The sequence below is a fragment of the Phacochoerus africanus genome, chromosome 7 (genome assembly GCF_016906955.1).
Source record: "Phacochoerus africanus isolate WHEZ1 chromosome 7, ROS_Pafr_v1, whole genome shotgun sequence".
In the NCBI taxonomy this organism is placed as follows: Eukaryota; Metazoa; Chordata; class Mammalia; order Artiodactyla; family Suidae; genus Phacochoerus; species Phacochoerus africanus.
The window spans coordinates 58,358,649-58,372,466 of record NC_062550.1 but is presented as its reverse complement, the minus strand read 5'-3'; the positions used below and the strand labels follow the sequence as shown (position 1 = coordinate 58,372,466).

Here is a 13,818-nt window from a genome sequence, read left to right as displayed (position 1 = left end):
GAAGGAGTTTTATTTATATATCTGTATCTCCCAAGTTACCATATCCCTCAGCAAGATGAATAGAAAGACCTCTAAGTCCTTATTATAGATTCAGGAATCTATTCAGGGGAACTTAAATGCTCAGCATAGGGTGTTTTTGTTTTTTTTTTTCCCTTCAGAGCTTCCAGATGATCCTAAGAGAGCAACCTCACTGTATAACAGGAATAATGATTACAGGCGTGTACACAACCGGGTACCATCTATGGCTAATTTTTCATTTGGAAAAATATCATTGAAGCTTATGATTAAATATGCAACTGGTCATAACTATTAAAGATTTTATTTAAATATGATGATAAAGTAGTAATTATGATAGTAAATATATACTTTTATATCCACATAAATACCATGTTAACCTGTTTCTTGACAAAGCAAATTTGATTTCTTGATACAATTCTGTGCTTACTAAGGATCATCCACAAATGAAGCCAAGATCGTCAGTGCTCTGTAAGAGAAGTGAGTGGTGATGAAAGGATGAAGGAAGGCAGAGAGAAATCTCAGCCTATTCTCTGAAGATTTGAGAGGTGAAATTCCCCAGTTTTTCATTTTGAGATTTTTTTCTCTCATGTAGTGTGATCAAGTGCATCTCCTGAAGCTTTATTTTTTCCATCTTTGCTAGAAGATTTTTGACTATCTCATCTATTTCCTTTAAACTGGCTGAGCTTGATCTCCAATAAACATTTTCATTATTTTAAAAATACTAGTTTTGCCCTTTCACATTCCTGAATTAAAAACCAAAGGTAGATTTCATAGTTTTCTGGTCACTTTTAGATGTCAAAAAACTCTTTACCAGTTTTGCCCAATTTAAAACTTTATTTTCTTCTCCAGCTTGACACTTTCCTCCTCCCCATTCTCTAAGCACCAGTCAAGCATTAGCTTGGGGATTTGTGGTGGGTGAAGAATATTGTCTGTGTTTTACTCCTCTTCTCTCTCTCTCTCTCTTCTAGTTCTAATTTTTTTTGACTTAGGAGTCAGGAAAAAAGAAAAAGAGGAAAGTGACCCTCATGCTCTTTGAGGCAGGCAACTGCAGTGTCCTATCTGTGGTCTCTGATTTTCTATCCAGGACCACTGTGGGTTCATTGTCAAACCTGCCTTCCTCAGTGAGTAAGTCCTTTGGGCAAGCCCAGCAGGATTTCCCACCAGGAATCTGACCTTGGCTCACGCTCTTCTCACACAAGGAATGGATCACATATAATTACCTTCCATGTGTTTATTTGAGCTTTGAGAAACTCGCACATCCTTGCTTTGCCAGTTAGCATGCAGGAGTACAGCTGCTCCTTTGTTTCCCTGTCTTTCCATCCTGCACTTGCATTTTCTTCCCTCTTCACATGAGCCCAGGGAAAATCAACAAATCCTCTTTCAGAGCAAAAATCTAACCTGGGGACAAGGCGATGCTCTCCCATTCTTGCACACGTATGAATAAATGGCTATCTTTGAGTTTCCTTCCTTGCTGGACTTTGCAGGGATGAGTGGGAATAGGGGATCCACTCTCTTCTTCACTAGGATGATGACTCATGATTCTTAAACACCCCTTTCCTTTACCCCACTTGCAAATATATACTAAGGTGCAGTAGAGGAGATAGCACTTGGTGTATGATAGCCATTTTGGCCATTTCCTAATAAGTCTTAAAGTATTCTATGACCTTCAGGTTTTTGTTTTGTTTTTGTTTTTTTTTTTTTGTTTGTTTGGCCATTCTTAAAACAGAGGATACCTGTCATCTCTTTTCTTTAATCTTACATCTTGATCGCCCACTCCAGGGCTGTGAAGGAAGTCCCATTCAACATGCTGATATAGATACTTCCTGGTCCAAAACCATTGACCTAGTCAACCCTCCCTATTCAGCCATTTCCATCTTCCAGCTCTTTCAATGAGAGAAGAGTTCAGTTTCCCAAGCAGCTCTGTGTACTGCCTTCCTCACTATCCTCAGGCATCAGACCCTTTGTCTAGGGGTGTGTTAGATTTGTCTAGTTCTGTGTTACATAAGTCTTAAAAGGTCTTGCCATTGCCCTATTGCACTCATTAGTGCATTTTTACTCAGAGAAAATCTCCTGTTAGATATTCAGACACTTGGCTGGACAAAATAGCAGATGGTACATAGGTCTGTTCACACTTTTAAATGAATCAAAAAGTATGTTAGTAGTAATGAAGTACCAATAAAATTTTAGCAGTAACCAGAATATACATGTCCAAATGAATCAGATCAAGTCATTTTTGAAATGCACTTTGGGGCTTTTTATGATCCATAAAAGAAAGCCATTTTTATTACTTTTATGGGTTTTTTTTTTTTAGTCTAAAATTGTGTACTCAAATTGATCACCCATCTAATTCACCAGACTTGTCTCCAGATGACTTTTGTTTTCAGTAATTAAGTTCGCCCCAAAGTACCCTCAGGGCTAACAGTGGGGAGGTTTTAAAAATATGCTCCATATTCTAAAGGCAATAAAAATGAACAAATGAAAACAAAGAAAAGGGAAAAAGAAAGAATATGAAACTTGGCATATTCATTAGTTTTACCATAGCAACAAATAGCCTCAAAGTTTCAGTGGCTTACAGCAGCAAAGATTTATTTCTCACTTGTGCAGCTTATGGGCTGCAGATTTGCTGTAGTTCTGCTTGCCCACACTGGACCCCACACATCAGTGGTCAGCTCAGCTCTACATTTCCTTCTCATTCTAGCACTGAAGGAACATCCCCCAGCTGGGACATGCTGTTCTCATGGCAGAAAGCGGAAGGGGGCCAAACCAATCCATGATAGCACATTTAAAGCATCTGCATGGACTTGGTCATACATTTTATCCAGTCTCATCCTACTGGCCAATCCTGACAAGGGGTGAAGAAGTAGACTCTGCCTCTGGAAGCCACTGGAAGTCACCGAGCAAAGAGTGTGGTTGTATAATCTTCAGAGAAGAAAGAATAGATTTGGGAACAATAATCAAATCTACCACATTATGAGAGCATAATGGAAAAGGTCATAAGTGTGACTATATATAAAAATAAAATAAAATAAAAAATAAATAAGTATGAACATATGACATTCTAAAGAAACTACTTTTGAGGTGGTAATAAATATTAGATATATGAATTGTGATGTGGAGAGAAAATTAAAGGCAGTTACATACCTTCAGGGCCCTTCTCATATATTTAAGTGTTCTAAAAATGTTTACAATCTCTAGAGTATGGATTTCATTATTTTCTGAATCTATTCCATTTTAATAGTTTTATATTTGAGTTTTTCAAAGTGATTTATTGACAAATATATGTTGTAAAATAACTATTGATTGGAAATTACATTTCTGCACACTTGGGCCATGTAATGTTCCTTATGTACAAAATTCAAATGTTTGGTGCTATATTTCTGAGAAAGCAAACCAATATTTTTAAAAGGAGCTAATCACAGGAAATAGTCATCTTCACAAGAAAATAAAATGTATCAAGTGCCTCAGTTAAGGGAAATGTTAAATAAATTTCCCAACCAATGAGCAGTAAAATAAAGTTGTAAAGGCTAAAGAGATGTATGTTTTTCTTTTTCTTGGCCACATTCCTGGTATGCAGAAGTTCCTGGGCTGGGGATCAAACCCACGCTGCTGCAGGGACAACACAGCATCCTAAACTGCTGGGCCACTATGGAACTCCTGCTTTTTTACTCCCCACCACACTATTGAAACCTTAAAATTAATAATTCCGTATCAAGTATCGGATTTCAGTCTTTATACGCCCCAGGGTGCTAAATACACCTGAAGAAGTCACAGTCTAAAATTCATCTGTGTTCAATAAGAACTGGTCTACTGAGCCACACCCCTTCCCCCCACTAAAGTAGCAACCAGTAGAGGAAATGGGAAAGGGAGGTCGTGGAGTGACCTGAAATCACCCATCTTCATTGTGCAGCTCAGTGTTCTTCTGGATGTTGTTTCCCTCTCTTCATTCACAGGAAATATACAAGTGGTAAAATTTTAAGGCAGCCCCTACTTTGTGGGATATTGAGAACTAAAATTAAGACCTACGTGCAAGGGAGTCAGAAGGCAAGGAGAGCTGGATTGGCATGATTACTCTGTTCTGTCCTGCTGGTAGACTGATGAGAATTATCTGTACTTTTCCTGGGGCTCCAATGAGACATTCACCATGGGGTCAGAAGCAGCTGTGTGCATGAAGAAATGGAGAAAAGCTCTAATTTCCAAGGAGTCTTCCAAGGAGACTCTCCATTTAATACTGGCTGGGGTTTGTGTATCTGAGTCCACCACAGTCTCCTTAATTTAGGCAAATGCTTTATGACATACTCTAACAAATGTGCTCAGTCACATAGGTTATGTTTACTCCTCTTCTTGCTTTCTGCTTCTCATACTCAACACTATCAGAAACTTTAATCAGCTAGATTCTATGCATTTATTCTCATTTTAATGTTGTCATTACTTACAGTCCATAAGACATATATAACAAAATAATAGCAGATTGAACTATTCCCAGAACTCACATGCAGTAGAATAAACAGGCCTCTGGTATTTTGAGCTGTACCTCACAATCTGTACAGTTCACATTGCCTACACCATAAAAGCCCAACCTTTCAACTTACTTTTCAGTCCCGTGGGCCTGAATGTCAAAAAAAAAATTTTTTTTTTTTAATTTGGCATGAGCAGGTGAGAGTGTCTTGTGCAAAGGGTTTCTATAATGCTCAAGGGAAAGTGAGCAGCTGTTTTCCACAGAGGCAATAGGTAAAAACTACTGGGTTTACCACTTATGGTGAAGCTCATTGACACAAAATTGAAGTAACCCTCCACCCAAGGTGTAGTCCAGTTTTCTCTGCAATTGATTAAAATTAAAGGACATGTTAATTTCTCTCATCAGTTAAAGTAACTGTGCCTAACGACACAGAAATAGACGAATTGACCTCTCATGGTCATCTACAACACACCATGATTTTAAGTCTGCAATGTGTAAACATCTTTACGAGTTGGGTAAAAATCCATAGAGCTTGAACCCGATGTCACAGAAGAAAATGTCATCCTGGCAGGGATGAGAGTTTGAAGGAGGCGTGTTCTACAAGGAAAGTAATCACAATGGAATACACTGAGTTTTCTTCACTTTAAATTTTTTAAAAACAGTCACATATTCTCTCTGTAGATCTCCCCTGCTCTATTTTATTTTCAGCAAGGAATCAAGTGAGTTTTCCCCTGCTTGAATCAGCTCCTCATGAGAGAAGCAAATACATTTCTAATAGAATAAGAATTAAGAGTATTATGAATACAAATTTTCTAATTTTGATAATTCCTATGGCCCTCACCCCTAAAATGTCTTTCCCTTAATTACTATAGTAAAAGTTGACTTCTGTGAAGAATAATCTTTCCTTTTATCATGTATATAGTAGCCAGATGGATATAGTGCTATATTTATGTACCAGAGCAGGTTTTCAGATATTTTTATAAACAAGTAATTCAGTATTCAAAGTGTATGAAAACGCTGACAAGCATTGATATGGGACACAGAAGTACTCTCCCCATCAATTCCCTACCTTACTGAAACCCAAGTAAACTATAAAATGGTATATTACCAAAGTTCTTGAAATACTGTGAAAATCTCTGAGGTACGTTTTCTTCGTAAAAATGGCTTGGAGATTTACATGTGGATGATTTCATTTAGGGCTTTCCAATTTACTCTTACCCAACAGTCATTTTCTAGAGCTTTCCAAATAATGATGTGATTCATTTATTAGATCTGACATTTCAAAATCTCACCATAGGTGGGAGTTGGAAAATTTTTCATTGTCTATAAATGTAAGTATCAATGGCTTTAGACCCTTGAGGGTTTTTTTTTTTTAATACTTTCCAGAAGTAACTATTATTCCACTCAATTTATATTTTCTTTGGAAAAGTAAAAGAGGTGCTAGAAGATAAGTTGGCATCATAACAATGACGAGGGGGGCAGCTGTCACCTAAAAAAACAGACAAAAAACAGGTTAATTCAGTTAAACTTAAAAGTGTAGGAACAGGGAAGATAGGACAAATGAAAATAATATGTTTATTAGAGTGACTGTAACAGTGCATATTGGGCAGTGATGCAAAGGTGGGAATGCAGAATGAAACATTATGTATATATATGCTGCTATGCATTTATTCCATTCTCACATTAACTTTCTTCTAGTTCCTTAAATGATGATTATTTTTGAGAAGACCAGAGGCAAGTTAAGAATAAAACATTCAAAGGAATTAGGTTTTTTTTTTTCAGTGTTTTAGGGAATAGTGAAAAGTACAGCATGTTGGAATTAGTTTCAAGGCAATAGAAATTGTCACATCGTAGGAAGAGTAATCAAATAATTGTCACTGCTGCATTATATAGCAGAATCTTCTTCCCTTCTTTTTTTGTTCTATGCCTCCTGTTTGTGGCATAAGCAGACTACCAGATAGTGACAGAAATTGGTTTGAGGAGGCTGCAAGATACAGATGAACTAATGTTTTTTGACTGACTAGTACTTACATTGTGTTAAGCCCTTTCATATTAGAATAGCATTAGCTTATTCTATATTCTATATAGTTCTATAGAGCCAGAGTTATTACTTTATTTTAACCTCAGCCTAATCAAGTAATTGGCTTAAGTTACTTCTAAGTTGAAGGGCTGTATTTGAACCCAGAAATGCCTGAAAACAAAAACCATGCTTTTGCCTTCACAGTATCTTCCTCCAGGTAATCAAGGAAAGAACAAAATAAATGTCAGTGTGGGGACATTATTGTGTGAAGAAAAGCAAAAAAAGGGAGGGGCTGATGGTTGAGTTACAGTATATTATAGTGACTAATAAATACTATTTCTAAAATGCTTCATATTTTAATAAGCCAAAAAATATGTTCTTAAGGTAAGTATTATAGAACTTAAGAAGCCTGAAAGAAGAAAAAGTGCATTGTGAACTGAAATGAGAAAAGGCAGGTCTCTTATTGATTCTTTACTCTTGAAATCTCATTAACTATCAAATGAAACTTGATGACTGCCAACAAATAAACAACATTTTCCCCATTCTAGGCTGTTAAACTGCCCAAAGCCACCAAATACAGATTAGTCTGAATCACACTTATTGTTCCTGCTGGAGGTATTTTAAAAAATCAGCTTTAGATATAAGAATTCTTTTTCTTTCTTTCCTGAAGGCTGCTAAAGGATGCACAGAATGAAGCTTATTTTAAAAGCTGGTATCAGAAACTATTGGCTGCTCTCCAATTCTGTGTAGGAAAAGCCTTGAGTGATGAGTTTTCCAAGGAGAAGAAACTTATAAAAATTCTGGGAGACATTGGGGAAAAAGTCAAATCTGCCAGTGACCCTCAAAGACAGGTTTGTTGAGAAATCAGTCTTAATGTAGTAAAGCTGTGTTGTTGTTGTTTTTTAATCATGGTTTAAGTTTTAATTTCATAACATAGGAATTAAATTCCTTGACTACATTTCATCATGAGACACTTAAATCAATTATTTTGATAGAGTTTTTCTTTTTAAAATTGTATTGTTTTTTATTTTATTTTTATCTATTTATTTTTTTGGCTACACTTATGGCATGCTGAAGTTCCCAGGCTAGGAGTGGAACCCATGCCACAGCAGTGACCTGAGCCACATCGGTGACAACACCAGATACTTAACCTACTGAGCCATCAGTGAACTCCCAAGGGTTTTTTTGTTTGTTTTTGTTTTGCAACTTACTATCCTAAAGTTAATGATAGGATCTATCACCAGGACAGATTTTTTTTTACCTTACTAGCCATGTAGCATAGACAATACCTGACAAGAGCCCAATCAAAGGCAGTTTGACTAAAATGACCAGATGATGTAATTTCCTCAGAATGGCAGCACACCTCAGACTCATAGGAAAAATGCACAAGGGGACCCTTGTCCAAGGTACAAAATCTAGGTCTAGATTTCTCTAACACTGCACTAATCGAAGTCACATTTTTAAAGATTTTTTTTTTTGCCACAACAAATAAAATGAATTAAATGAAACAAATCAATAGAGGCATGGGTAGTAATACTTGTATACTGAGATCCATGGTTGATAGTCAAAACATTGTGCCTCTTTCATTACTGATTATAATAATGGACCTGGCTATCCTTTTTTTTTTTTTTTTTTTGATCTAATGGAAGAGCACTTGCTCTTTTAAATTATCTGCATTACTAGTTCCCTTCACTGATAGAGATCATTAACTAGGTTCCCTTAAGTTCAACATTCTAGATGCAGGAAGATAGTGGACATCCATTCATTTTATTATAAATATCGTTCAATAACAATTAAGTACTTACTGCAGTCTAGGAGGTAAGGTAGAAAGATGACTAAAAGATGAATTTTGTCTTAAGAGAAAGCTCATAGTTTCTCTCCACGCACTATTTAAAATCAACAAGAGTTTTCAACAAAATGATATGAAAATGGTAACAAGCAAACTATCCCAGAATTCTTTCCTAGCACAAGATTTTTCTTGTTGGAAGTCACTTCATTTGGTAGAAATGCCAGAAGTTATGCTACTTCACTTACCTGGGAGAAAATAGAAAATAAAAAGCATAAGCATGAAATTTATTTTTAAATGGGAGATATATAAACTCTGGATACACAGAAGAGCCTTAAGGCACATTACATGATAGACAATGAAAAAAAAATTCCATGATTTCTCCATATTATTGCAAACATTAATTATTTTCTAACAGCAAACAAAAGTTGAAAGCAAGTAAAATAAATTTGGTTTAAAATTTACAAAATTTGTATATAGGTTTAGTATTTATTTCTTATGCTTTAAAATCCCTTGTGGGGAGTTCCTGTCGTGGCACAGTGGTTAACAAATCTGACTGGGAACCATGAGGTTTTGGGTTCGATCCCTGCCCTTGCTCAGTGGGTTAAGGATCCGGCATTGCTGTGAGCTGTCGTGTAAATTGCAGATGCAGCTCGGATCCCGCGTTGCTGTGGCTCTAGCGTAGGCCAGCAGCTACAGCTCAGATTAGATCCCTGGCCTGGGAACCTCCATACAGCCCTAAAAGGACAAAAAAGACCAAAAAAAAAAAAAATCCTTTGTATATTTAAGATGCATACAATAGTTAAATACAATCCCTTTTTTCCACTATTTACATCAAGTTCCAGAGTGATACTGACATTATTCTCTCAAATAAATGCATTTCTCTCACCTTGACTGGCTGCTCTTGTGATAACAGCTCTTCACATGAAAACAGAAAAAGAAAAAGGAAGAGGTGGGAGGAGCATTTATGATTTCTCACAAGTTACTGTAGGCTATTTTTTTTTGCTACTTTTTTAAAAACCCAGGTAAACCTAACTATATCAAATGAAGAGATTTTAGTTAAAGAGAGCAGAGGTTCCCCTCCATGATATTCTCCAGGCAAATCCAAGTGTAGATACGACAAAAGAATTCAGACAAAAAGAATGCCATTGAGGAATTCTGCCTCATTTCTCCACCTTGTTTTTCTGGATTTTAGGAGCTATAAATTACATTATTTGCCAGTGAACCAGGAGTAAGAGCTAAGAAACTCCTGAGTGTTAGTTTAAACATTATTAATCTGATAGCCCTATTTTTAGAATTGGGCTTAATGAGTTTTCAAAAATGGGATAAAAGGATTTTTTATTTGAATCATTATTATTTTTGAATTCTTGTTTTCCCCCTCTTTTTGTCAGGGGAAACGTGATTCTAAAGCTGTTATCATCTCAGACTTGCCACAGGTCCAGAGGACGATGGAAGGGAGTGAGTCAAGTATCAGAAATACACTTATGGGCATTTAGTAAACTATTTGTTCATATATGTTACAGTTTCTCACATTTATCAATTGTCTATAATTACCATTTTTGTCATTATTTCTCCTTTTCTGTGTAATTTTTTTTTCTAAAATGTACTCTGTTAAATCTTGAGAGTTACAAATTAAGATTTCAGGGAATTATAATAAATGGATCACGTTAATAATTACTTAAAGCAGGGTTGCAAGTTGGTGGGTCACAGGTCAAGTCCAACCTGTTGTATTTTGTTTGAAGAGAACAATGCCTTGTTTTGGTTTTGTTTTTAATGAATTGAAAGTGCTTCAGAGAGGGTGTGTGATCCCTTCTTCCCCATTTTCCCCAGTACTCCCTATTATCTTTAGCCCACTGTCTCTTCATACATGGCTACATGACCTACCCAATGCCAAAGCATCCAAGTGTACAACCCTTGAATTAAAGTATTTATTTAATCAATAGAAGAAAATTAAAACTTGAAGGAAAATCCAAGTTCTTTACAGTTTCAAAAATGCTTTTTCTAATGTTTTTCACAGGAGGTACTAAAGAAAGAGATTGGAAGACTAGAAGAATTCTTTCAGGGTACCAATACCTGTCACCTTCCTCTGAACCCTGCCGTGTGCATCAAGGGGATTGATGGCAATGTAAGTCAGTGTATTCGGTAGATAAGTGGACTATTTTTGTTTTGTATTGTTTAGTTCACTGGATGTTTTTGAAATAGCAAAAAAAAAAAAAAATTGTAAGTCGTCATTGCAGTTTTTCAAGAAAAGAGTTATTGAATGCCATCCAAACTGTGTGCTCTATTTGATGCACTGTGACCAGTTGGGATCATATTAGCTTCATCAGATGATTTGTTGGTTTAGAAACAAACTAACCATCAGTTGAGTGAAAAAAAGAATAAGTAAGGATACTTCTTCTTGAATTGATTTTTTGATTTATTCAAAATGGTTGATTTGGTGACCCCATGCAGGCTAGTTTAATTTCATGTTTATTTAGATTATGTGTGTGCCCATACCTAGGACACCAGTATATCATTAGCTACAATATCTTGGTTTTGATTGAATTTAAAATTCGTTGATGCTCATGAATATAGCTCAGTGTGTTATATGATATATTGAGTGATTTTACTCATGTCTGGACAACCCTCTCCTGGCACAGTTGTGCGCACAAACTTCTCTGCCTCGGTCTCTATCAGTCACCCTTCTCTGACTTAAAATCATTCTTTCTCTTCTGTTCTCCATAAGCTTTATCATCCTTCTTCTTATAAATCAAGAGTAGAAGTCTTTAATAAAGAGAGGGATTGATAAATGAGATTTATAAGAGGTTACACTCTCATGCATTCACAATAAATGTTACTTAACAAATTATAATAGATCAAGAAAATAAATTTAATAATTAGAAAAAGTATACCATTAATATGAATACAAAAAGTATGAATAGAAAAAGTTTTGCTGGAGTTCCCGTCGTGGCGCAGTGGTTAACGAATCCGACTAGAAACCATGAGGTTGAGGGTTGGGTCCCTGCTCTTGCTCAGTGGGTTAATGATCCAGCGTTGCCGTGAGCTGTGGTGCAGACGCAGCTCGGATCCCGCGTTGCTGTGGCTCTGGCGTAGGCTGGTGGCTACAGCTCCGATTCGACCCCTAGCCTGGGAACCTCCATATGCCACGGGAGTGGCCCAAAGAAATAGCAAAAAGACAAAAAAAAAAAGAAGAAGAAAAGAAAAAGTTTTGCTAAAAGCTTAATACTGTCACCTTTACAACTCTACTGCTACAGACTTTCATAATGAGCTGGATAGACATATTTTGAACAGTAATAAAATAAGGCATCAATTCCATAAACTGAGATATGTCTATCTGGGCTAGAATCCGGATCATCACTGATTTTAAAAAATAGTGTGATGTCTTAGTCATTAACAGTATTTACTGATTGATGTTAAAAATACATGGAAACTCAACATTTCAAAGAACAATACAGATCATTGAGTCCAGATGTTATTTTTGTTTCTGCTTTCTTGGTTTGTGGTTGTTGCTATTTAAGGAGTAGAATTTTTTTAAAAAAATTAAAATTACATGCGAGTTTTGGCTTGTTCGAGTCTTGGAGATGTGGCTTGTGCAGCTCTAATGGGTAGTTGCTGTGAGTGTCCAGGTGAGCTGGCCAGGCCCAAGGGGTCACCAGCCCAGGAATTACCACCCCTAGTTCTGTGGCTGGGACCACTCCTTTCCTGTGGCAACCTGCAGCCATTGGCACTTTCCCCAAGGCTGGGAAGTGCCCCAAGCAGAACCACCCCTTTGCTTCATTTGCTCTGGTCAGCTATGCCTGGCACACATAGTACCTGTGTGTACAGCAATGAACAGGGCATATGTAGCAGGTATTTTTCTCACCTGCAGAACATTTCAGTCTCTGCTCCAGTCCTGCCGAACAGCAAGGGGGTCTGAAAAGACACACATCACACAAGAAGGTGAAATAAAGGCAGCAAAATCGCAACCAGAATTGGCCACCAGAGGATCCATACCTAAAAGAACCTCTGTGAGTGTAATAAGTATGATGACACCTCCAGACAAACCTCTCAGCCAGTGGTTCATCTGAGAATCCACTAAAAACTGGAAAGACTAGTCATCACTCCTCCCATCTCAACAAATACCATAGACTCCATAATTGGAAGAAATCTCATAAATATGGCAAAGGTATAAAAGCCTTCACTCAGTGTTCCCTACTCCTTGATCATTGAATAGCTCATACTGAGGAGAAGTTTTATGGATATTATGGGGGGAGGCTTTATTTGGAGTAGAATCCTTTTCTAGCTTCAGGTACTTCACACAGGTAAGAAACATTATGTTGAAAGGAATGTGGGAACTGGCTCTCTAATCCTATAGAAATCACATTGACCATCAGAAAGTTCACAATGGGGAGAAATCTTATGACTGTAATGATAATATCTTATTTTATATCACAGACTTCACACAAGCAAAAGTCCTAAAAATGCTGAAAATATGCAGTTAAGACTCAAACCTTATGATATATCATAGAATTCACACTGGTAAGAAATCTCATGGATGTAGCAGTGAGTGTGGAAAGATCTTTTGTTATAGCACCAATCTTACAGTCCCTCAGAAAGCGCTTCCAGAGAGAAACTTGATAAATGCAGTGATTGTGAGAAAGTCATTAGTGATAGTTCACAGCTTAAAATGCATCACAGTTCACTCAGGAGGGAAGTCCCATGAATATAGTGAGTATGAGAAAGCCTACCTATACAGTCAACATTCTATTTTAATAAACCATCAGTGAACTATGCTGCACTCAGGTCTGGCTCAATCCATTCCTTAGAGCATGGCTCTTCAAGACAGAGGGCAAAGGTTTTAGGTTTGGGTTTAGCTTTCCTTCTAAGAAGAATTCTCACCCTTGTCTCTCCTTGGAACCACTAATCACAATGGACCATTCTGTATTCCACTAAGGGATGGATCATATGGAGAGTGGGAATAACTAAATGCAGTTCTTCTCCACTCCTGGGAAAGTAAGGACCAAACATTTCATTTACTAATAGCTTTATTTTCCTTTTTAAAAACAATCTTAAATCTATTTGAGTAGTGTGTACTTTGTTTGTTTGTTTGTTTGTTTGTTTTTTAGGGCTGCAAGCTAGTAGTCTAATTAGAGCTGCAGCTGTTGGCCTACGCCACAGCCACAGCAACGCAAGATCCGAGCCACATCTGCAATCTACACCACAGCTCACAGCAACGCTGGATCCTTAACCCATTGAGAGAGGCCAGGGATCAAACCTGCATCCTCATGGCTACTAGTCACATTTGTTACTGCTGAGCCACAGTAGGAACTCCCAGTAGTATGCACTGTTTTCAATAACAGAGGTCATAAGAAAAGAAACTTTTCTTATCTTTCTTTTTCTCTTCCAGCTCTTTCATCTCACCATTTACATAAAATATCTCTCAAGACTTTGATTCATTCTTTCCCATTTCTTGGTTATGGCCATCCCAATCCACTTTGAGCTTTTACTCTAATATAAGGTCTCCTTGTTTACCTTTTTCTACCTATAAAACCTTTTCTT

The 13,818-nt window shown here is 37.0% G+C and overlaps 1 protein-coding gene across 1 annotated transcript in view; it reads left to right on the top strand.

Annotated features, from left to right (window-relative positions):
• Positions 1-13,818, top strand: part of PIK3C2G (phosphatidylinositol-4-phosphate 3-kinase catalytic subunit type 2 gamma) — a 360,083-nt gene that overhangs the window by 208,518 nt on the left and 137,747 nt on the right. Inside the window, exons 19-20 of the mRNA XM_047787464.1 lie at positions 7,165-7,345; positions 10,298-10,405. Coding sequence (XP_047643420.1) covers positions 7,165-7,345; positions 10,298-10,405 — 289 coding nt within the window. The remainder of the gene's footprint in view (positions 1-7,164; positions 7,346-10,297; positions 10,406-13,818) is intronic.